This window comes from Macrobrachium nipponense, chromosome 32 (genome assembly GCF_015104395.2).
Source record: "Macrobrachium nipponense isolate FS-2020 chromosome 32, ASM1510439v2, whole genome shotgun sequence".
Taxonomy (NCBI): domain Eukaryota; kingdom Metazoa; phylum Arthropoda; class Malacostraca; order Decapoda; family Palaemonidae; genus Macrobrachium; species Macrobrachium nipponense.
In genome coordinates this window covers 37,554,931-37,580,188 of record NC_061094.1, presented here as the reverse complement: position 1 = coordinate 37,580,188, position 25,258 = coordinate 37,554,931, and the positions used below count along the sequence as shown (strand labels likewise).

Sequence of the window (25,258 nt, the reverse complement as noted above, 5' to 3'; positions counted from 1 at the left end):
AGCGGTACTCAATTGTCTCACTTTCCTTTGGGGATTTATATATATATATATATTATAATATATATATATATATAATATATATATATATATACGTATATACACACACACGCTTGCATGAGTAGTAAACCACAAGAGCATGGTACTATCCCGAGTAATACAAATGCCTCGCCGAATCATACCAACACCAACAAGCAAACGGCCCCCAACTTCAAAAAGAGATTCGTCATGTCATCAGCTTCCTCCATCAACGAAGAACCAAACGGTGACAAGAAATTGGTGAAGAGAACGGTGGGTCCCACTCTCCTCCCTTCAACCTTAAAACTCGTCCTTGAGACGCCAGAGTACCTGATGGAGGCTTTTCAACCTCTCGACCTCAGTCGCTCTTGAATACGCGGAGGCTGATTGAAAAGTTTAAGGATATTGCTTTCGAAGGACTGGTCGAGTTGCCTTGTCTTGTGATGTTGGAAGGAGATTGGATTGGAGACAAATGATATTTTTTTCCAAATATCTTCAGAGGTTGCACGCCAATGGGTGTTATATTAGCGTAGTGAACAAACAGTTGCAATCATAATCCGCTTGCATTGAGATCAAACTGCAGTGGTTAGAAGATATTCTCATCATCGCCGTTCTTTAGTTATTATTATTATTATTATTATTATTATTATTATTATTGATTAAAAAGGATGACCGTCTTGACGCCGTTGAGTCAGTTTCATCCAGAATGCCATTCTTTTTTGTAAAGTATGCTTGGAACAGGGTCTTCTTTTGAGATATTATTATTTTTATTATTATTATTATTATTATTATTATTATTATTATTATATTATTATTGTATGAAATTTCATTATGTATCATGAGCATCACTAGCATCATCTATGCATGTCGAAACAACTGAAAATTTAACTTGATTATTATTATTATTATTATTATTATTATTATTATTATTATTATTATTATTATTATTATTATTGTATGAAATTTCAGTATGTATCATGAACATCACTAGCATCATCTATGCATGTCGAAACAACTGAAAAATCAACTTTATATTATTATTATTATTATTATTATTATTATTATTATTATTATTATTATTATTATTATTATTATATTGTTGTTGTTGTTGTTGTTGGTAATTTAAGTACATCATAAAGAAACTGAATAATCGACACTTATTATTATTATTATTATTATTATATTATTATTATTATTATTATTATTATTATTATTATTATTATTATTTCTGTGGGCATTTTCATTATGCATCATGAACAACACCGGTAGCTTGAATACATTCTCTTAAGTAATTGACTGTCCATTCAGTTCCGCGTTACTCTTCATCACTGCGGCTGTGGTCATGCGAAGGAATGCCCTTTTAAAAAGACTTCAGACTCCCAGACGTTTCTTTTAACAAGTTGGGTGGCTGCATACCCTCTCAAGGCATAAGTATGCCTTTCTCTGGGCACTGCTAACATCCTCTTGCTCGCCCAGGTGTTAATGAAACTAGAGCTGTGGAGTAAACAAATAATTTGGAGAAGGTGGCCGTAGTTTTTTTTTTTTTTATCTGTTCTCCGTTATTGTAGGGAATTGCCAGCGATTATTCTCTGCCAATGCAGATTTTCTGATTCGGGTTTTTTGTTGGTCTTTAAATGTTTATATATGGCTGTAGTGTTTTTTTTTATTTCATTTATTGTTCTGTTCTTCGGTAATACTGAATTGCCAGCGGTTGGGCTTTTCCAGGTCAGATTTTCCGATTTATGCTCTTTGTTGGTCATTAAATGTTAACTTTTTCTGTTTTTTTAATATAATGATGGGTGATGCCATCGTAATATCTCGCCTCGTTATTTATTGTTAAATGACAGATTTTAAGTGAAAGTTGTGGCACATTTATCTGACCATAAAACATCCCAAGAGAACCTACTGTATATATTTCATTGGGTGTTACGAAAGTTGCGCAATATTTTACGTCGAATAAATACGGGTGTCTCTCCTAATTTGAAATTCTAATTGGCTCAGAGGAACCAGCCATCTTTTCATGGCTGTCACACTGATTTACTTGTCTTTAGATGTACCCAAGTGACCCCCAGTGATAAACTTAACAGATGGACTTCGCAAAGGGCCGAGTGATATCGCAGTATCATCTCGCCTTTTTACCCGGCCATGATAAACAGTGAACAGGTTTTCAGCGTAGGTCATGATTGAACCGAAAGCTAGGCGAGAAACGACGGTACGCACGTCATATACGTCGAAATATATCGTTGCAGGAGGTTTTCTAAGCTGAGTTTCAAGAGACAAGAGGCAGTTCCTTCAAGTTCTTTTATGAGAAAAACTGAAATTATCAGTCTCTGTGAATCATCTGAAGAGAAAATTTTTAAGCATCATAAAACTTTGCTGGCTAATGGTGAAAGTTTATTGTTATCGCTGTCCGTCTCAGTGTGACACAATGGTAGTCTGGTGATCAATTTCTTTACAAAGTTTTTTTTTTATGATTTTCTTTCTCTCTATCTGACTCATACATAACAAAGGTCGTGTCTGTACTTCTCGACAGTCACTTCGGGATATAATCGAAACGGATCCTTTTGTGGCGCAAGGAATTGTGTGAATAATGTCTGGATGTCGTTTTTGTTTGTTCGTTTGTTTTTTTAGAGTGGGGCGCCATTTATTTTTAAAAAAGACTAATTTAGTGTTTGCAACACTCTCTCTCTCTCTCTCTCTCTCTCTCTCTCTCTCTCTCTGGATGTCGTTATTGTCTTTCTTTTGCATTTCAAAAGCGCAGGTGAAATTTATATCTAAGTGACTAATTTAGTGTTTGTAAAACTCTCTCTCTCTCTCTCTCTCTCTCTCTCTCTCTCTCTCTCTCTTGCGTGTGTGCGTAAGTAGGGTAAAGTGAAATTCTTCACATCATACCCACTGTAGCACAAGGATCCAAGGTGTTATGTCAGCACCTGGTAGTCGAGATTTGAAGGTCCGCGCATCTAAACCTTTTTCTTTCTCCTCTTGTTGAACCAACCAGGGAAGAAGAATTGACGTTAGGTTTTTCCCTCTTGACGGTAATCGTCTAATGCAATCACTCCCATCCCTCTCCCCACACTGTTATTATTGCTCAGTGGTATCTTGCACGTACTCCAAAGCCCTCCGCCTCCCCCTCGTCCTGAGTCAAGGTTTCAAGGTTTCACTCATCATTCCTCAATCGTTTCGGCTGGGTCCGATTATAAGAGTGGAAAGGAACAGGCTTTGGTCGATGACAAGTGACGCATCTGAGGAGCCCTTTGGGCGAGCACATTCATCTACCTTGGGACACCTTGGTTCCTTTAAAGGTGCGCCCGTCTCCGTGCCAGTTGGTCCTCGGAGTCCTTCTAGGGATCGTCCTCGCACTAAAGGAGCTGCGCGCCATAGGGTGATCGATAGCTTTAATCCTTCTGTACTCGATTACAGTCTTTAGTAAGGGACAAGTTGATCTTAGTTCATCTCCAAATCCGTGCTCGAGAAAATGTCAAAATCCGTACTCGAGAAAATCTTCAAATCCGTACTCGATATAAATGTTCACAGGCCTACGTTCTGCTCTATGAGCAAGAGCCCGTGCTGGCATAAGACCAGTTTAATCTCCAACAACATGATGTTCACAGTCGTTCCAAATAGTGATTACAACTTGACCCAGTTGTGTCAAATGGAGGTCACCGTAATTTTCATGGAACTTTATTTGAAAGGAAAAAGCGCACCTCTCTGAAATCAGATTTGACGAGGCTGCAAGTTGACTGCAAAATTACTCCTCAATTTTACGTCAGTTTTTATATAAGAGTCCATCAAGGGCAACTCAGCTGTCTCTTTTGTGGTATTCGGTGGGGGGCCCAGATATCGATTGTGTTCAAGTGCTTGTCTCGTGGAAAGGTTTAGCTGAATTGATGCATTGTTGTCGATAAAATGTTTTCTGATATGCTGGCAATGCAGTTGTTCTCTCTCTCTCTCTCTCTCTCTCTCTCTCTCTCTCTCTCTCTCTCTCTCTCTCTTAGACTTCTTACAATGTTTCTGGATAACTTGAAGAAAAATGATAAAGGGAAGGGTAAATTTAACTTGTAAATAATGATAATGATAGTAATAATAGAAATTATTATTATTATTATTATTATTATTATTATTATTATTATTATTATTATTATTATTATTATTATTAGTATTAGTATTAATGTATCGATGTCAACAAGAAAGTTGAGTAGCCCTATATTTTAGTTTAACCAGACCACTGAGCTCATTAACAGCTCTCCTAGGGCTGGCCCGAAGGATTGGATATATTTACTTGGCCAGAAACCAATTGGTTACTTAGCAACGGAACCTACAGCTTAATGTGGAATCCAAACAACATTATATCGAGAAATTAATTTATCACCAGAAACACATTCCTCTGACTTCACGTTGGCAGAGCGAGAAACGAACTCCTGACTATCGAGTCGGTAGGTGAGCACGTTGACCACTCGCCCAACGAGGAACTTTCGATGTCCACAAAAGGGAGACAACAGTTTTGATATTAGTTAATTAAACAAGATCTTGAAAGGGATGTGATATGACCAGCAAGAACATTAATGCTAATGGAATTAAAGTATCGCAGTAACTATTGCAAGATGTAACAATAACAATAATAATAATAAGAGATTATTCCAGGTAAAGGTCATCCACGCCAAAAAATATATGATAAAATAATAAGAAAAAAAAATCGCATTGGCAAAATAAAAGATAACAGTACAGCCATATCTGGAAGTGCTATGGGGCGTCTTTTAAGGCTTCCAGAGGCCTTATCGATAGCGCTAATGACTTAATGAACAAGGCCATTAGCGTGATGAACGACTTGACCCTCTGGAAACGATGCCCGGGACGCGCGGGGGTGTGTCGTTACACCCGATCGGGCAGCTTCGCTAAGTGGGTCACTTTTTTCGGGGGTCGTTTGTGAACTATCGGCGACGGTGCCCGTTCCTGGATGCCACGTGGGTGTGTTAGCTGGCTATAGACTAGGACATGTAAGCTGGTTATAGACCAGGGCAACGAAGTGTTAGTCAGTTATAAACTAGGGCAACAAAGTGTGTTAGCTGGTTATAGACTAGGACATGTTAGCTGGTTAGAGACCAGGGCAACAAAGTGTGATGGCTGCTTATAGACTAGGGTAAAAAAGTGTGTTAGTGGGTATAGACTGTAAAAAATTAGGTTGTATAGACTGTAAAGTGTGTTAGTGTCTATAGACTAGGGAAACTCTAGCTGGTTATAGACAAGGACAACAAAGTGTGTTAGCTGGTTGAAGACTAGGGCAACAGTGTGTTAGCTGTTTATAGACTATGGCAACAAAGTGTGTTAGCTAGTTAAAGACCAGGGCAACAAAGTGTGTTAGTCTGTTATACTAGGGGTAACAGAATTGTGTTCGCTGGTAAGAACTAGGGCAACAAGTTGTTAGCTGGTTATAGACTAGGCAACAAAGTGTGTAAGCTGGAGAGAACTTAGGGCAAACAAGTGTGTTAGCTGGTTACTAGGGACTAGGGCAACAAAGGTGTTAGCTGGTATAGCACTAGGGCAACAAATGTGTTAGCTGTTAGAGCTAGAGGCAAACAAAGTGTGTTAGCTTGGTTAAGGACTAGGGCACAAAGTGTGTTAGCTGGTTAGAGACCAGGGCAACAAGTTGTGTTAGCTGGTTAGAGATTAGGCAACAAAGTGTGTTAGCTGGTTATAGACTAGGGCAACAAAGTGTGTTTAGTCCTGTTTAAAGACTTAGGGCAACAAAGTTGTTAGTTTCGCTGGTTAAGACTAGGGCAACAAACGTGTGTTAATCTGGTTACAGACCAGGGCAAACAAAGTGGTGTTTTAGGTCTTGTTTTATACTAGGTCAAACAAAGTTGTTCGCTGTTATAGAACAAGGCAACAAAGTGTGTTAGCTAGTTAAAGACCAGGGCAACAAAGTGTGTTAGTCTGTTATACTAGGGCAACAAATTGTGTTCGCTGGTTATAGACTAGGGCAACAAAGTGTGTTAGCTGGTTATAGACTAGGGCAACAAAGTGTGTTAGCTGGTTATAGACTAGGGCAACAAAGTGTGTTAGCTGGTTATAGACTAGGGCAACAAAGTGTGTTAGCTGGTTAGAGACCAGGGCAACAAGTTGTGTTAGCTGGTTAGAGATTAGGCAACAAAGTGTGTTAGCAGGTTAGAGACCAGGGCAACAAATTGTGTTAGCTGGTTATAGACTAGGGCAACAAAGCCTGTTAGTTGATTATAGACTAGGGCAACAAAATGTGTTAGCTGGTTATTATTATTATTATTATTATTATTATTATTATTATTGTTGTTGTTGTTGTGGTAAAGAGAGTACTGATTTTTAATATAACTGTCACTGCTGTTACCGTCGGTTACATAAGCACTCCTAGCGCGATATTTTGTTTTTTTATTTATTTTGTTTTAATGAGTTGTAAAGAGGCACCACGCAATCCAAAGAATGCAATGAGAGGTTTAGATTCTGAGACATGTTAGATTTAACTAAATAACCATCTTAAAAAATCGGGGCATTCGGGGTACCCCTACTTATGAGTCAGGTCATGTATCTCCCAGCTGTGGCCAATGATGATATTCCACTTATCTTAGATTACAGAATTTCTGTGTGTGGGGATTAGGGGCAAAAAGGGCAAGTTCTCGGCAGAGCTATGCGTGCCCTCGATCTGGCGTACTTTTGTAACTTTGTTATGTAACAATTTTATTAGAATGTACTTTTGTTGTAGTGTATACGAAAGCTATTAACCTTTGTAAGCTTGACCCAAATTTTCTTCGATAATACATCTTTTATTTGTTACTAACACAACTTTTTCGTAATATGTTAAACCAGGTTTCTCTGAAGGTTTTTTCGTAATTTTGTCATAATAACAGCTTGTCTGGTTATAATTTGGTAATTTTATTATGTATGGACTTGCCTGGATGCAGTTGCATTATCTAGGGCACATGCCAACCTAAATTAGACGTAGTTCTGTTGAAAACAAGGTCTTTCCGCAAGACGAGACTGCGATGCGTTTCATTAGATGATAATAGTAATTTATCCCATCATAAAATGGTAATGAAAAATCAGAAAACTATTTAATAATCGATTTTAAAAAAAAAAGAGAATAGGCAAAATATGTGTCACTCATGTTCGTTGCAGTCAGAGAGTATAGCAATATATCGGATGTACCACCTTCAAACATTCTAGGATAAAGTCGTGTATTACATCTCTATGCAAGCTAGTGCAACCTATATATATATTATATATATAGATATATATATATAGATATATATATATATAATATATATATATATATATATATATAATACATTAAATAGGTATATAGGATGTAAAATTATTATATATATACATATTATATATATATATCTATATATATATAAATTATATATTAAAATTAATAATATGGTCTATATAATATTTATTATATATATGTATATATATATATATTATATATATATATAATTTCCTGTTTGCTTGTTTAATAGCATTGCGCAGAAAATACACGTCAGCTTCGTATTTGCCAACAAATGACTAGACTTTGGGAGAGATAGGAATGTAACTTTTTTAAGCCAATGGCCCTTTTGAAGGATGGATTGCTTAACCTTTCTTACCTTGGTTATCAGCCTATATACTTTAACTAATCAGTTAACGGCATGATGTATATTCTACCTCTGTATAAAGTCCATATATTGCAGTCCATCTACACATTGTCAAACTGTGGACAAAATGACCATTTCCATCTTGATAGTCAGAATACCACAGAACTCGTCCCACTTGCCAGCATCTGTCAGTTAAAGTAGGTCTTGTAGTCATGTTTCTGCACCATAGGTTTTAATTATTTCGGTCGATAACTGAAACCAGTTAAAAAAAATAAAGTTTCATGATTATAATCTCTTAAACAAGTGTTGTTAAACTTGTTAATTGACTTGTAACGCCGTGATTCCTATTCCCTTTGATAAATGATTGCTAATTAGAGGGCTTTTATTTCGCTTCTATCTCTCGTAACATCATCCTGTTCGATAATGAGATAGCGATTGATTAACCCTACGGGTTTGTTCGATTTTTTTTCTGTGTCGACGAGATAAGGAGTGAAGTTTTTTCTTCTCTGTCTTTATGTGATACGTCGGTAACCTTTTTACGATTTTTTTTTTAACTAAGTCTCTTACTATAGATAAGTTAAATAAAACTCATTTTTCTTATTGATTCATCAGATAAAAATAGACTTTCCCTCGAGATTCATTAAACAAAACTAGCCTTTGCCTGTATATTTATTAAGTAGAAATAGTCTCTTCCTAGAGATTCATTACACAAAACTAGTCTCCGCTTGTATGGTTATTAAATAGAGATAGTCTCTTCTATAGATTCATTACATAAAAGTATTCTTCCCTGTACATTTATTAAATAGAAATAGTCTCTTCCTATAGAATCATTAAATAAAAGTAGCCATCGGCTGTATATTTATTAAATAGAAATAGTCTCTTCCTATAGATTCATTAAATAAAAGTAGTCTTCGGCTGTATATTTATTAAAGAGAAATAGTCTCTTCCTGTAGATTCGTTAAATTTTAACAACTGTGTTTTCCTTCAGATCCATTAAATAAATTAAATAAAACTAGTCTCTTCATATAGAATCATGCTGCAAGGCTACTTTTTGCATTGCAAAAGTGGTTTTCAGTATGTATGGCATTGCTCTTTGAATACTTGTCGAATGTGTCGGGACAACTGTTTTATATATAAATAAAAAGCGAGAGGATCAAATAGTTATGCGTCCAGGGCCAAAGCTTATTTGGGATTGTCATCGAACAGCATCAGTGTCAACTGAGCAGTTTTCACAAAAGAAATTATAATGCGTCAGGTAATTAGCTAAACTATACAGAGATTATGACACGAATCCTGAGAAAAGTATTGAGCGTAAATTGTAACACAAAAGTGTAGTGGCTCGTTGCAGAAAAGTACCAATGAAGAATACCTTCAGAAATCTCCTGGGGCAGAAAATGGGCTATCATTCTACCATTAAACTGATTTGGGTAGTTGGACCGTAAGTGTTTTCAGGTCTAGTGGTAATATGTTTTAGCAGCTTCGGTGTTTACAAGAAACTTGTGTGATAGAGAGGAGTGTGGGAAAGATTTTATTAGGCTATTTACACCATCTTATGGTGAAATTGGAAAATGGATTGTGTGTCTCATATCACGTATAACAAGGTATTTAAGGGCAATCTGATTAAAATTAATTCATTCGAGGGTATTGATGTCATATCTTCCTCTTTGTGATTCACAGATGACACCTGCTTTTACTCCATAAATGTTTTTTTATAATTGTTACGATGGTTACCATCAGGACTCCTCGTAAATTAACAAGTAAAGGCTTAACATTTTATTACGGCTCTCAAATGGAAGGACAGGCCTTATTCGGTGACTCATAGAAATAATGTCTGGACAAACCTTCATACTACTGATGCGTCACGGTACGCAAACTGAAGGGTAATGAATCACGTGAGTGATGGGTCTCTCACATCTTTGCATTCTACCTTTGGGAGGTCCTTACTCGTAGATATTTTTAAACGACTGTATTTAAGATTATTTCGTAAATGTTTCATTACTTTTCTCAAGATTTTATTGTCATATGGCTGTGTTCTTTTCTCCAGTGGTGAATTGGTTTGTTCTTACTCTGTGGACGAAAAACTGGAAAAAGATTTCCGATTATATTTACGGATTGGTGACTTACTCAGTTTGTCTCCTAAGAAATTTAGTTATACATAACCTTAGTTCTTATTAAGGCTTACAATGTCCAGACGTAGTAAGCAGCATAACCATGTGATAAATAATTAATTATAAACATATTTTACATTATCTCACGATATTAGAATCACATTGGTTTATGGTCTTCTGTTTCCTTGCAAACCAAAGAGATATAACTTATTTACGGCTGATCTGATAAAGTAAAGAGGATTCTTAACTTTAATTTTATTTTCTGTTTCGTGAGGTCTTAAACTCAAGGCTTTAGGTAAATGTTCGTAGTTACTTGAAGATGTTATTCAGAAACTGGAGGAATTTCTGATGCTTGCCAAGTATATATATTAGCAGGAGTCGACGGTTATGTTGAACCAAACAGGATATAGCCTCCTTTATGTTTTTTGTTAGGACAGCCACTCTCATGAAGCTTTAAAAATTATGAATCGTAATCTAAGGACAACAAAAATCAGTTAATTTTATGTTTAGACTGGAGACGCCGCTCAGGCGCCTAGAAAAATATTTTAGAATATTTAGTGATAACGGTTTTAATGATCCTTGAAATGTCAGAGGAAGATGCGATTCGGAGATAAATGTGTATTTATCATTATATATCATTAAAGACCACTGGAGTCTTCGTTAGATGTATGTTATATATATGTGAGTGTGTCTTTGTGTGTATGTATGTACATATGTGTGCATCTTATATGTATATATATATATATATATATATATATAATATATATATATATATATATATATATATATATATATATATATATATATATATATACATATTTATATCTGCTTACATAGGTATAATATATACATATGTATATGTATATATTATACATATTCTTCAAAAAAGAAGGCTTCTCAAGGTTACTCTAGTGTTCACGCGCATCTGAATGAGAAACGATCCAAAGTACAGGAAAATATGTAGAAAGAATCCAAAAAGTCTGAACGCGAGAAAATGAAAACTTCGAAAGAAGAGAAGCCTCACAAGGGAAGGTAATACTTCTAGAAAGAACACCATCAAAGGAGGAACGAAGAAAGGACGCCCATCAAATGGAGAGACTTTTAAATGTGGCTTACGACAGATGAAGGTGGCGGAGTCAGACGTGTAACAGGCAACAAATGACGTTCCTGCTTACGTATTGGTAACGCCCATCAGAGAAGTATTGCCGGTAGAAGGAGAAAGCCTTGGAAAATCGTTGCGAACAAGTAACGATGCTAAAAGGCTCAAGATCCAGAAAATGAACCCCTTGTACAGTGCTTGCTTCCATAGAGGAGGTTCTGCAGGCATGACGAAATTGAATTCCTTTATGCATACGGTGCACTAAAAAAAAGACGAAGGAGTTAGGGGGGGGGAGTGTTTACAGGTCCCCCACAAAGCAACATGACAACCCCCCAAGAGACGCAGCTTAAAGCTTGTCAGACCACCAGGGACGTTACTTGACTGTGCTTGTTTAATGGGACCTCTTCTCATAAATAGAACCTCATTCATTATGGCAATCGGGTGTTTACTCCTGTGGCTTGCTCTCCTCGCTTGGAATCGGAGGATCCGATCTAGAGTTAAAGAGTTGGAAATTAGGACTGAAATTTTTGTATCTGTGCAGTGTTCATTATCTCATTTATCCAGCAAAAAGAAATTGTCGGTTTTTGGGGCTGTAGTCTGGAAAGTCGTCTTTTCTTGTATTTGTAAGCTAAATATGTCTTTATAGATATTTAATTTTTCACAAAGGTGGTAATTTTCTTTATAACCATATGTTCATGTAATTTAAAAAAAAATAATAATAATGAATTTTATTTCAACTCTAAGACCATACATGTGGAATATATAAAGTAGAGACAATGCACACAATCTTGTAATTGTAAACTAGAAACTTTTTTTTATAATTATTTAAATAGTCAGAATTATGATATTTTCCTTTATATCTAAATGTTAATTAACAGGGTTTTTTTATGGAACGTTGTAAGTCTTGTGTAAAATATTTGCGATTATAAGGCTTATTCTTCGCCTGCAGTTTTCTTTCGTTGCCTTCACTTTGTTGGAATATATCCAGTTCTTATAAAGGGAAGGAATCTATTCGAATCTATTCTTAAAATGTTTTCAGGTCGTTGCACTTTTATTTTGAGCAGCTGTAACTCAAGTTTTCCGCGTCTTCGATACCAGAGGATGCTTCAGATTAACTTACGAGTTAATCTAAGTGTCCTGTCTGCTCGTCGATTATTCTGTCAGTCAGGAGTGCTCGATGTTCAGATTACGATAGACCCTTTCCACGATTTTTAGGTTTATTTGTTCAGTATCTCCGGTACTCGGCCATCCTAAGACAAATGTTGGCTTTCAATGCTTTCCCAAGCTCCCACATTCCTTTGTCAATCGACAAAAAAATGAAAACTACTCGTTCTTTCACTTGTTAGGTGCTTGCTTATATCGTTCAGAGAATTTCTTTACTGCTGTTATAATTGGCTTGAATGTTTACTTTTTATTTGGTGCTCATACATAATTAGCATATTTGTTAGAAAGTTTTGGGTGAATTGACAAAATCTAAAGAACTACATGCTATCATTTGTTTGAATGTCCATTTTTTCCGTTTGTGAATGTTAACTTTTTATTTGGTCATCTACTGAATGTTTACTTTTTATTTGGTGCTCATACATAATTAGCATATTTGTTAAAAAGTTTTCGGTGAACTTACAAAATCTAAAGAACAACATGCTATAATTTGTTTGAATGTTAATGTTTTTCCTTTTGTCCTTATACGTAATTAATATAATTGTCAGAATTTTTCCCCTCACACATGATTAGCATATTTGTCAGAAAGTTTTGGATAAATAGACAAGATTCAAAGAAGGACAGCATGCAAAAGACGTTTGGAGAAAAAGGTTAGTGTCCGAGAGCGCCCTGAAAACCTCTTGGGGCCACTTCAGGAGACTTCATGTGAAGTGTTCTCCAACGTAACAAATCAATACGTTGTTCAGATAATTTGTTCCGTTAATCAGGCGGGGGACTTCAAAAGAGTCTCTCGGACAGGCGGCGGTTGAAGTTGTGCTTTTTTGGCGGTTGAAGTTGTGCTTGTTTTCCCCACATTGGGGAGAAAGAAACAACTTTCTGGGTTTAATGAGAAAATTGGGAAACGTAAAGTAATTTATAAAATGGCTTTGATATATAAAAGGCGTTGTTGTGAAGTTGAAGAATGAATAAAGCATTGGCATAGGAAACGTAAAGTGATTCATAAAATGGCTTAGATGTATAAGGACGTTACTGTGATTTTGAAGAATGATTAAAGCATTCGCATAGTTATGAGGCTGTTAAAGTGAATTTAGATAATTTTTTAACAAAACAAAAAATTGTGAAGCTCATAGAGCCCATAAATAAGTGTTTTTTGTCTAAAAACAACAAAACATAACAATAATACTGTTATGGTATAGTGTAAAGTCATCATTCCAAAAACGGGTTTAAAGTGATTTTTATAAAATGGCTTTGATATATAAAGGGCGTCACTGTGAATTGGAGAATGATTGAATAGTTATGTGGCAGTTAAAATGAATTTAAGAAGTTTTTTTTTTTTTATAAAAAGCAAAAAATTTGTGAAGCTCATAGAGCCCATAAATAAGTATGTTTTTGTCTAAAAACAACCAAACATTCATAACAATAATACTGTTATGGTATAGTGTAAAGTCATCATTCCAAAGACCGGTTTAAAGTGATTTTTATAAAATGGCTTTGATATATAAAGGGCGTCACTGTGAATTGAAGAAGTGATTAAAGCATTTGCATATAGTTATGTGGCAGTTAAAATGAATTTAAGAAGTTTGTGGGGACCGTAAACAAATAGTTTCTTATAGAAAGCAACAAATTTGTAAAGTTTATAGAGCCCATAAATAAGTATTATTATTATTATTATTATTATTATTATTATTATTATTATTATTATTATTATTATTATTAAGACTGTTATGGTCTGGTATACAGTCGTTATTCCAAAAATGGGTTTCCGAACAGTGTTTATAGAAGACCAGATCTACTACAGTAGTGACTTGTCGACTGTCCTCCGCTTCAAAGGACGTCGTGTATTTGTGTGGCTTATTAGCACAGGTCTCACGATGGCCACTTGAGATAACTCGGCTCCTTCAGGCAGCGATACGACCCCTTCAAGTGGTTCCTAGTGCCTTTGAGGAACTCGGTCATTAAGGAGGAAAGTGCTGGAGGAGATGGCAGGAAGTAAACACTGAAATTGGAAAGGGTTGTACGAATACATGGGCCGCATCTTCATGGCTTGAGAAGCTTGCGGGGGGGAAGGGGGGGGGTGTGAAAAAGATAGAGAGAGAGAGAATGTGTGGGTGTCGTATGTAGTTTCGTAGCCTTGTATATTTGCATGTTTGAAGAGGAAGCGGAAGCGAGTTTGTTTATTTGCACGCATTATTCGCTAACTGGCATCATGATAATTAGGATGTTTTTGTTATCGTTGCTGTGACCCTTGGTTTATTCTTGAATCTGCTGTGTTTGTTAGCTTTTAAGCATAAGTACGAAAAAAGTTATTTGCGGGGTTTTCTGAATTTTACCAAAGGTGCTCCTCGGGACTGGAAATTGAGTACATTTTGGGAGTGATAGGAAAGCAGCTATTTGATAGAGGGACTCTTTGTCTGGGAGCGGATAGCTTTTGATTGTTCTGCCGTGGCGGAGGTTTTCGGTATCTGAACGCTGTTGCTATTATGATTATTTATTTATTTATTTATTAATAAAATTCATTAGTTGTTTTATTACTTTAATATATAAACACTTACGTAAGGTGTTTTGAAAATAAACTCGCCCTTCATAAAGGTCTATTACAAAAGTAAAAATAGCTGGTAACTCTCTCCTCTCTCTCTCTCTCTCTCTCTCTCTCTCTCTCTGTGTGTGTGTGTGTGTGTCTGTGTGTGTGTCTGTGTGTGTGTGCGTGTGTGTGTGATGTGAAGCATCTCACTGATGATATGAAAAGTTATGTCTAACACCAGAGCTGTTGGTATTACCTTACAACAATTTATGATAAATAATTTATATTTATATATATACATATATATTATATATATATATATATATAATATATATATATATATATATATATATTATATATAATATATATATTGTGTTGTCATTTATATTAAGTTATAGAAACGAGGAACAAGGAGAGATGTGGGAGAGTAGATTAGTCACATATTTTGAAACCTTGTCGACAACAGCATAGAAATGATATGCAAATATATCCAGAACGTCTTCAAATGTTTTCGTAGCATTGTATACTGAGTTTCTTTTAATCTGTTAATGATTAGAAATATTCAGACATACATGCATATATTTATTAACTCAACCAAAGATGCTGTGCTTTGGTTCTTTTGGTCTCTTTTTCCCTGTTTGTTTGTTTGTTAATAGCATTACGCAGAAAATGCACGTAAGCAGTTTTACAAAAATTGCCCCAGTGATGGGCTTCGTCTCTGCCAACAAATGACCAGACTTTGGGAGAGATAGGAGTGTAACTTTTGTAAGCCAATGGCCCTTTTGGAGGATGGATTGCTCTACCTTTCTAGCCTTGCTTGCGTATGTTTGAGCTTGGGCGTTTATGTAAATTTTCTGTATGCTAGCAAGTGATATATAATGGGAAAAGGGTTTTCATCACAGTCATATTACGAGAAAAAATCGTAATGAGGTCAATGAGACATGTAAAGACATTCTGAATATATTTGCATATCGTCCCAGAGCTCTTTTGTAGACGAGGGTTTCAGAATATACGACTGATGCTTTCTCCTCGAGACCTCTTCTTATGTATGTTTGTAGTATTTTATGCGGGTCATTTGCACATCCCGGAACGCATGTTTTTCATATGTATTAAAAGTTTCAATAGACTGCATTAAATGGTTTCATTTTTAATTCAGAAGAATCTTTATTGAATATGAAATATCCAGATGTCATTCTGTTACTGTAAGTTGTAATTTAAAACTGGTATTGCATTGATATTTCAGTTTGCAGTTTATTATTTATAGTACCATGCATTTTTTATGTATTAGAAAATAGTAAATATTCGTGTTTTTAATTTAACAGAGTATTCATTGAAAATTAGATAATCCGATGCTAGTTTATTGCTGTAATTTAAATTGTAATTTTAAACGGGTGTTGCATTTATATTTAAATTTGCAATGTAAAATTTGTAGTCATGTTCAGTTTGCTTCGTTAATAAAGTCTTATTTTCTCTTCTTTCCAGACTGGAGCCATTCAACTAGGAAATGCTGTATATCTAATTGAACCAGCCTCTAGCGTAATAAAAAGTATACAAGAAAGCAAGGCGGAGGAGGAGGAGGACTCGGACTACCCGGTGTTCGAAGACGGCTCCAAGCTCCACGTCTTCACGAGGGCTCTTTGGAACGGGAGTCTTTCCGGGCACGGGGACCACCCATCTTTATCCGGGCACACTCGGCTCCACCACCCCCCCACCAGTAGCAACCGTAGTAGTCAGGACACTCAGGACGATAGATTTCAGGATTCCCCTCGGGAACCGAGTGCAGTCCGGCAATGCGACGCTCAAGGTAAGCGAGGAGTTGCGTTTTGGGTAGAATTCTTATATATATATTTACGTTTTTAAACTTCTTCTGCTTTTTAATGTGCGCATCATTCATGTGCAGCATTCATTGTGGTTGAGGTCATTGTCATATCTTCAGATTTTCGTGTAAATCTCTCTCTCTCTCTCCTCTCTCTCTCTCTCCATAATAATATATATATATTATATATATATAATAATATAGTATATATGTGTGTGTGTGTGTGTGTGTGTGTGTGTGTGTACACATTGTAACGCCTGTGTCATCTCCAGAGAGTGGACCTGATGAACCACGATACAAAATTCAAATATCAGTCTCAAAATAACTCTCGCACTGTCTCGCTATTCAATTGCCGCGTTTTTGTTGACTTTCGCTATCAGTGTTTTCTTTAAAAGCACAACCTTGACATTGTCCGGAGCTTGAATCGTTAGAGCCATTAGAGGCTGACCTCTGAACATGACCAAGGCCCAGATTATTAGCGTCAGAGGGATCACATGTCCTAGTCACAGATGGCTGGGCTGTTGCCATTTCAGCTCGGCTGACAGATGGTTTGACTTTTACAAGCGTGGTGCCAGCTCTGCGAACTGTAAGCCTAGACTTCGAATCGTAATGGTAATATATTAAAACAAATGACAAAACACATTAGCTAAAAAATTTTTATTAGTGCTCGTAACGTCAAGGACAAGTGTTGGCTTTCATACATCCGAACAGATCTTACGCTGGTATTATTTATGAATGTTAAGATATGGTTTTTTGTTAGTTTTTACATCCGTGCATACCTTAACACTCATATTTGTATGTATGAATATGTTTCTTTGCGATTTTTTCTGTTTTTCATAGAGACGTCCTATGCTCCATACCTCCTCAGACACCTGTTTCTTCAGTATACGAATATTATACAATCTTCGGTGACAATTATTTGACTCGCTACCTATAAATATTATGAAAAGATATGTTCTGCTGTCATTAAAAACTGAAAAACAGAAAATTTGAGTTAAGAATTATGCTCTTTTGCAGATATCAATTTCCGAGCGAGCTGGGAAACTTGTAACAACGTTGGCTCCCATTATGCCCCGTTGGCCAAAACAGTTAATTATATACAATTAATAATAAAATATGATGGTTCGCAACCTGGATAATGAAGAGCATGGGGCTAGCAACATCACTACTAAAGGTGTATGATAAGTTGAAGGTTAATCCTTTCCATAGTATGCGCCATGCATGATCTGCTGTTGTTTAGGAGTCTTCGTTGCAGACTTATGAAGTACTCTATTGGGTGCTGGCGAAGTTTCTGCGTACTGTGCTCGTTCTAGATTCATCAGTGACAGAGTGAATGTTGTAATGATTAGCGTCTCGTTCTCCTTTGGAATGACACACACTATATTGTATATATATAGACTCCTTTGTAGAGATATATATATATATATATATATATATAATATATATATATATATATATATATATATACAAAGGAGTCTATTCTCTAAGGCATTTTCAAGAAAACTTCATACAGTCGATAAAAGAAAAATGGCAAAGCATGCTCGATTTTACAAACAAACATGATTATTTGAGAATAAAACCCTTTTAACACTTGAACCGTCCATTACATTTGGGTAGATCTGTCTGGTAAAGAACAGCTGTCGAGGATTAACACAGGTACTTGGATGAAACAAGATTACTGATTTCGAATTTCAGTAATCCTGGTTAATGCCCTTTGTCTCACCTTGTTTTATCCAATTGCCTGAGTTAATCCCCACCTGAAATACCTAGTCAAATACAATGACCTTTGTTTGCATTAAGATCGAGATCAGATTTCTTCATTTGTAATCTTTTGTTTCATTAAATGTAGTTTGTTTGCAATGGCCTTAGACAGGCTGGAGCTCTAGCGCTTCATTATTTTTTTTTTTTTTTTTTTTTTTTACTCTCTTTGAACCCATGTACTCTAAATGAAAAATGTCTCATTCCAAAGGAAAAGAGACAATGATTAGTAGATAGTTCAACCCATAATTCACGAAACAAGGATGAACCACTATACAAACTGTATATGTATATATATATATATTATATATATATATAGATATATATATATATATATATATATATATATATATAATATAATGTTTATGCTGTATGTGTTAATTTATATACATACAATACATATATATATAAATATATATATATATATATATATATATATATATTATATATATATATAAACACAGGTTTACTGTTGTTATGATACAAAATTGACCTTTGAGAGGCCTCGTCCTTAAGCCCTGACAAGGTCCTGTTGTCTTCCTCCTTCCTAACCGCCTCCATGATCTCATAAAAGACCTAATCTCTGGCTGTAGATTAATGTCCATAATTACTTGACTCGTGTTTACAAACACAGAGGCTGGCTGCCTGGAGACCCACCGGTGACGTCATGTCCATCTCGCCCCTTCGATACATCATAGCTAATAAAAAGTGAGCGGAGTAATAGCCGTGAAATTTATGGCTTGATGATAAATTCTTACCAGTTTGTTGCGTCAACAGAATGATGAAATATTAAAATATAAGTCGGTCTTTTTTGGTCGGAATATTAACCTCATGGAATACTTACTCATATTTCCATGAAGTAGTATTAAAATTAAGCTGTTTAACAGCATGCTTAATGTAAGGAAAAAGATGGAAGCTGTTAAGTATATGTTTGGTAATATACTGTACGTGAAGTAATAGAAATTGATAGTGATAAATGTGGAAATACAACAAATATTTGGTAAAAAAATGTTTAAGAGTTGTTGAAAAGTTTGAGCAGTGTATGAAGTCGGTTTGGTCCTGAGGAAGGAATGATAATATGTCTTTACGTAAACCCGTCTGTATACTCTATGCCACTCATATCTCTCTACCAAATTGGGAAAGTTTGCATTTCCACTTCGTATATTTGTTCGCAAAGAGATGTTCGTGTTATTGATGCAAAATATGATATATTAACGCGCGACCATTAGGAATAACAAAAGTCTAAAAGTCAGGAGAATATATATATATATATATATATATATATATATATATATATATATATATATAATATATATATATTATCTGATATAGATATTATATATAATATACTATATCTATATATATATATATATATATATATATATATATATATATATATATATATATATATATATATATATAATATAAAATGGGCGTTTATAGTATAAAATATAATATGGATCAAGTATATCGATGGAGTTTTACAGCTGAAGGTAGCGTTAGCGTATTATCATTTGAATTAAATAATTAGTAATAACGGCATTAATTGTATGCAGTAGGTATGATTCATCATTAAAATAGGCGATTATTCCACCTGGGTGAATGTTAGCAAAAAAATCAAACTCAGAGCTCGTGCCAAAAGCAAGCAGATCATCATACTCTGAGGCGAGTTCAGGCATGAGTGTGTATGTGTGTGCGTGTCTGCGTTTGTCTGTGTGTGTGTGTTTGAGAGCGAAAACGTACAAAGGTCACGCTGCCATTCATCTTATTGCCGCCTGAGTGGAGTCTGTAAATGCATATATGTATGAGAAGGGACATGTACATTTAAATGCTTGATTATATACATATACTGGCGTCTACATACATCAGTGCGCGTACCCACTCAATTACACGCTAAACCCTCCATTATTTTTAAAGCCGGGTCAGAGGTCATGAATTTATGGTGATACATTAGGAGCGAAGTACGCTCGCGGAGGGAAATTCGCCCAGTGATGATCGCCGAGATGAAGGTGAAATGCGAATGTACAAAATAAAGAGAGAATAAACAGAAAGAGGAAAAGGGAGAAGAAAATAGGTATTGCCCTTCGCCTCAGAATTTACGTATTTTAATGGTTTAATATATTCAGATTTCTTTTGAAAAAAAAAAAAAAGTTGAAACAAAATGTTTGGTTATTTTCAGAAGAAATAATCCCTCACAAACCAAGTCCTGTTAATTAAAAGATTGGTTTTTGTTACGAACTTCAAAATTCTGGCAAGCTTTAAATTTTGTAAAGGTTTAATTTATGTAGATTTTTTGTTTTTGTGAAAAAATAACTTTAAACCATATGTTTAGTTATTTGCAGAAATACCTCACAAACCGACCTGTTAAATTCAGACTTATTTTTCTTATGGAACCTCAAAATCCATCCTAACAGGTTGTACATTTTGTAAAGGTTTAATTTATTTAGATGTCATTTGTGAAAAGAATAATTCATATATAGGTTAATTTATTTTTGTTGGCGAAAAATTTACTTCAACCGATAAGTTTTTTTTTTTTGGTTACTTGGTGGGAGAAAGGTTTACACCTTACCAAGCCAGCCCCATTAAATGAAAAGTTTTTTCTTGTTAGAAATAATACCTCGTAAACTAAGCCCTGTTAAATTCGAAGATTTGAGTTTGTTAAGGAACCTCAAAATCCTGGCAGGCTCTCAAGCCTGCTTGGGCTGTCCGTGGGATCTGTGGCTTTGAGATAACCGCGTAATTACAGTTCTGCCCATTATTGTCATGACCGTTAAGCCCGGTGCTTTCGAAACCTGTTCCTTCGTCGTGCATTCTCTCCCTCAGTCATAACAGACGGAGGTGGCCGGGACTGACTGTCTGTTTCTTCTCTTCTTTCTTTTCTGATCGAGTCTCCTCCTCCTCCTCCTCCTCCTCCTCAGATAGTATCCCTCCACCCCCCTCCTCTTTTATCATGAGTCACCTCTGTCTTCGGAGCTGCCAGACATAGCACCTCTCTCTCTCTCTCTCTCTCTCTCTCTCTCTCTCTCTCTCTCTCTCTCTCTCTGTTGTGTTTTAGTGACTTCAGCAGACCTTTAATGTTTCCGAGAATACGTGTAGAAGGCGTGCATGAACTTTATTATTATAGTGATTATTTTTGTTTGTCTTTTTTCTTTTACCCGTTCAGAATATTTAAATAAACTGTGTGTGTGTGTGTGTGTGTCCGGATGGTTTCCTGGTATTATGCTTGTGTGTATTTATGTATACTTCACAATATGTACACTTGATTAGTGCTTTGTATTATCCATCAAAAACCAGAGAGAGAGAGAGAGAGGAGAGAGAGAGAGAGAGAGAGAGAGAGAGATTCAGTCATCTCAGTATCACACGATTAATATACGGGCAATGAACTTCTGCCGCATGTCTTCGCATAAGTCATTTCCAGTGTGCTTGTTCCTTTGATTAATCAATAAGTCAGTGATACTGAATACGAGACGATGATGCAACTGAATTTATGAAGAATTATTGAAATCTAATATGAAGGTTTTTATACACCATACTGAAGATTAGGAATGTCGGTAGAAATCGTTTTCAGAAAAAAAAGGCAATAGGGTGAACAGTTATATACCCTTATATATCTCAAAACTTGATATCCTTATATATCCCTGGTCTTTATATCCTTATGCATCTCAGGTCTTTATATCCGTATGTATTTCAGGTATGTATTTCAGGTCTTTATATCCTTATGTATCTTAGGTCTTTATATCCTAAATATATCTCAGATCAAATTATATCCTTTTATATATATATATATATATATATATATATATATATATACTATATATACATACATACATACATACATACATACATACATACATACATACATACATACATACACACACACACACACACACACACACATATATATATATATATTACTACATATAATATATAATATATAATAATAAACAATATATATTATATTTAGAATACGATAATATATATAATAGTAAGTATATAAATAGTTATACAAATATAGATAATATGGGGATACAATCCACAAAAGGAATTTACTTCATTATGGGATTATATCCCCATTTACTTAGAGGTACGACATAGTACCTGGCTTCTTCATATATATATATATATATATATATATATATATATATATATATATATATATATATATATATGTGTGTGTGTGTGTGTGTGTGTGTGTGTGTGTATGTGTGTATATATATAGTATATATATATATATATATATATATATATATCCTTATGTACTCTGATCATCTATATTCTTATATACCTTTGGTAATTATATCCTTATAATATCTCAGTGTTTATATCTATATATAATTAATATATATATATATATATATAATATAATATATATATATAGTGTATGTATATATATATATATATATATATATATATAGATATATATATATATATATATCATGGAAAAACGAAAGTATTGAATGAATCACAGAGCTTTGCTGTAGGAAGTATCAAAGCCGCCGAGTAGGAATCCAGAGATTTCAGACTGCTACCAAAAAAAAAGAAAGGAAAAAAAGCAGTATATTGATGGTTTCTTGTGATCAAAATCGAATGTAAAATCTTAAGACCAGTGATACCGGTATGAATTCCGTGTAACGTAGCTCAATCTCAAATATATTGTTTCTCAAATAATTCCTCTGAAACACTTGGTGCAGTAGATGTTTGCAGGTAATTAAGAGAGTTACGTCGTCCTCACCATTCGTTCCCTTGAAAATTCAAGGCGCAGCCTCATTAAAGTTGTTGCATGTAGGGATTTTACATTTCTGGGAACTTTTAGGGATTACATTCTCATTTTCGTTGGTGGTCCACTCATGCTCTCTGTAATTCGTTTGTTTATATTTCTGCTTTCATCATGTTATGTGTTAACTTCTTTGTCTCTCTGACATTATGTAATGTGGTCTGTAGAGAACATGGGTCAATTTTTCTTTTATTAAGTAAATTTCATGCTATGCATTCTTCCTGTCGTAGTTCGACTGTTTTAATATTTCTTTGTCCTTCCTATCGATAATGTTGATTCCTTCCAGAAGCACTTCATAGAGTATTTCTTCATTATTCTTATTTTCATTAGTACTAAAGACAACGCACCGGTAAAACTAGTAAACCAAAGCTTGCCTGATTAGGTACACGACAATATGAAGGTGACGACCTTTGATTTTTAGAGAACTGCACTTATTTTTTTATCCATCTATTCATTTTCGCATTATTGTTAAGAAACTAAATATGTAGACTACTTCTGCAAAATATATAAATAAATAAAGAAAAAAAAAGAAATAAATTAATAAACAGAGATCTTTTAATGATACCATTGTCTTTTATCTAGTTCCCTCTCGCAGTTATTAGGTAGGCACTTAGTTTCTTTTATTCTGTCTCCCCAAAGTTAGAAAAGATGGAAGGGAGAGGTTCATTAGGCACCAGACTAGAAAGTAAAGCAAAATAAATAATGCTTAACAGAGGTGTTACATGAAATTCGCATGAGCTAAAAAAAAAAAAAAAAATAGACATGTCTGTAAATATGTCAATAAGAGCCTTCGTTAGGATACTTCTTTCCTCTCTGCGTAGCACAGACTTCAACACGTCTTTTGCCTCATGTGAATTATTTTTTCTTAACGGAATTGTTTAAATTTATACGAATATTTACTCCGACGCCAGAAACCTCTTATTTCACACCACAATAGGCTGGCGAGAGATTGCACTCTGCCGGCCTGTCTGCACCTCAATACTTTCGCCCTGGCCCTTCTGCCTGTTTACAGCGGGGCTTAATCATCTTGTTATTTAGTCTAGACTTAACTATAATAAGACAGGTACAAATATAGCTTTATTCGCCGTTGGCTTCACCGATGCCAGGTGTTTATAAAGCTCTCCTCCGACGGACGTTGTTTGGGGCTTCATTTTCAACAAGTTGCATCCTCCGCGTAGGTTTATCTTCCGAGTTCGTCTTGGTTTTTCTACTTTCAGTGCTCTTCGGAGAGGGTCATGGCAATAATAAATACAGGAGTAAACACGCCGCCTAGAGAACTCCGCCCTCTTTTATTGTCCTGTTTTAAGGCATGCTTTTTTCCCAATAAAAATCTCGAGACATGTGTCAGGTTGTCAGGAATCGTCTTCTGATTGTAAATGTGATTAGTCTATCTTTGCTCTTCAATTTTTCTCTCATTCTTTCCAACTTTGTGACAGTAGGGAGAGTTTTCTCTCTCTCTCTCTCTCTCTCTCTCTCTCGCTCGCTCTCTCTCTCTCTCTCTCAAATCAGAGAGATTGCAGGTCCCTGACATAAGAGCGCAAGTGCTCCAAGACAGCTTTTGGGATCACTTGCAGAGCAAGGTTTCTTGGTAATTCTTTTTGCCTAATCGTTAAGTAAACAAACTAACATCACAAACATGCGCTTACACAAACACACACACATGCATACATATATATAATATATATATGTGTGTGTATGTATTGTAGTGTGATAATATATTCAAGGTTACATTACACGTGTGTATATTTTTAGTTATTTTTTCTCAAGCCAGGGTGGTATTGACATTCACATAAAAACTACTACCAAACATATTCCAAACATATTTCGGATGAAACTCAATTGAATATCGTAGATGCAATAACGATAATTATCAGTAAATCTGTCATATGAATTGCGAACAGTTTATATTGTCTATCCCTGTTTCCTCACCTCCTACCTCTCTTTCCCCTGTCCTACTCTTCACTCCTAAAATTCCTTTCCTACCCCTTCCCTTCCCTATCATAATGGTACCCGCCCTGCCCCCCCCCCCCACCCCCCCCCCCCCCTCCTCCCGCTCCAGTTTCTCATGCGCGTCTTCATTGCCTTCTCACGCGGTGCACTGTATGCATTACTTAAGGTTCTTTGCAGCGTGCCTTCGGCCCCTAGCTGCAACCCCTTTCGTTCCTTTTACTGTACCTCCTTTCATATTCCCCTTCTTCCATCTTATTTTCCACCCTCTCCTAACAATTGCTTTTTAGTGCAACTGCGAGGTTTTCCTCCTGTTACACCTATCAACCCTTTTACTGTCAGTTTCCATTTCAGCGCTGAATGGCCTCATAGGTCCCTGTGCTTTGACTTTGGCCTAAATTCCATATTCAATCCTATTCATAGTCTCTTCCTGCAGCCTGGCTAATGAAATTCCA

At 35.4% G+C, this 25,258-nt stretch overlaps 1 protein-coding gene across 4 annotated transcripts in view; it reads left to right on the top strand.

The window, feature by feature from the left end:
- The window catches only part of LOC135207346 (A disintegrin and metalloproteinase with thrombospondin motifs 9-like), a 730,481-nt gene that overhangs the window by 412,477 nt on the left and 292,746 nt on the right, over positions 1–25,258 (top strand). For all 4 annotated transcript variants that reach the window (XM_064239075.1, XM_064239073.1, XM_064239072.1 and 1 more), the window contains exon 3: positions 15,991–16,312. In XM_064239075.1, the coding sequence (XP_064095145.1) occupies positions 15,991–16,312 (322 nt within the window). The remainder of the gene's footprint in view (positions 1–15,990; positions 16,313–25,258) is intronic.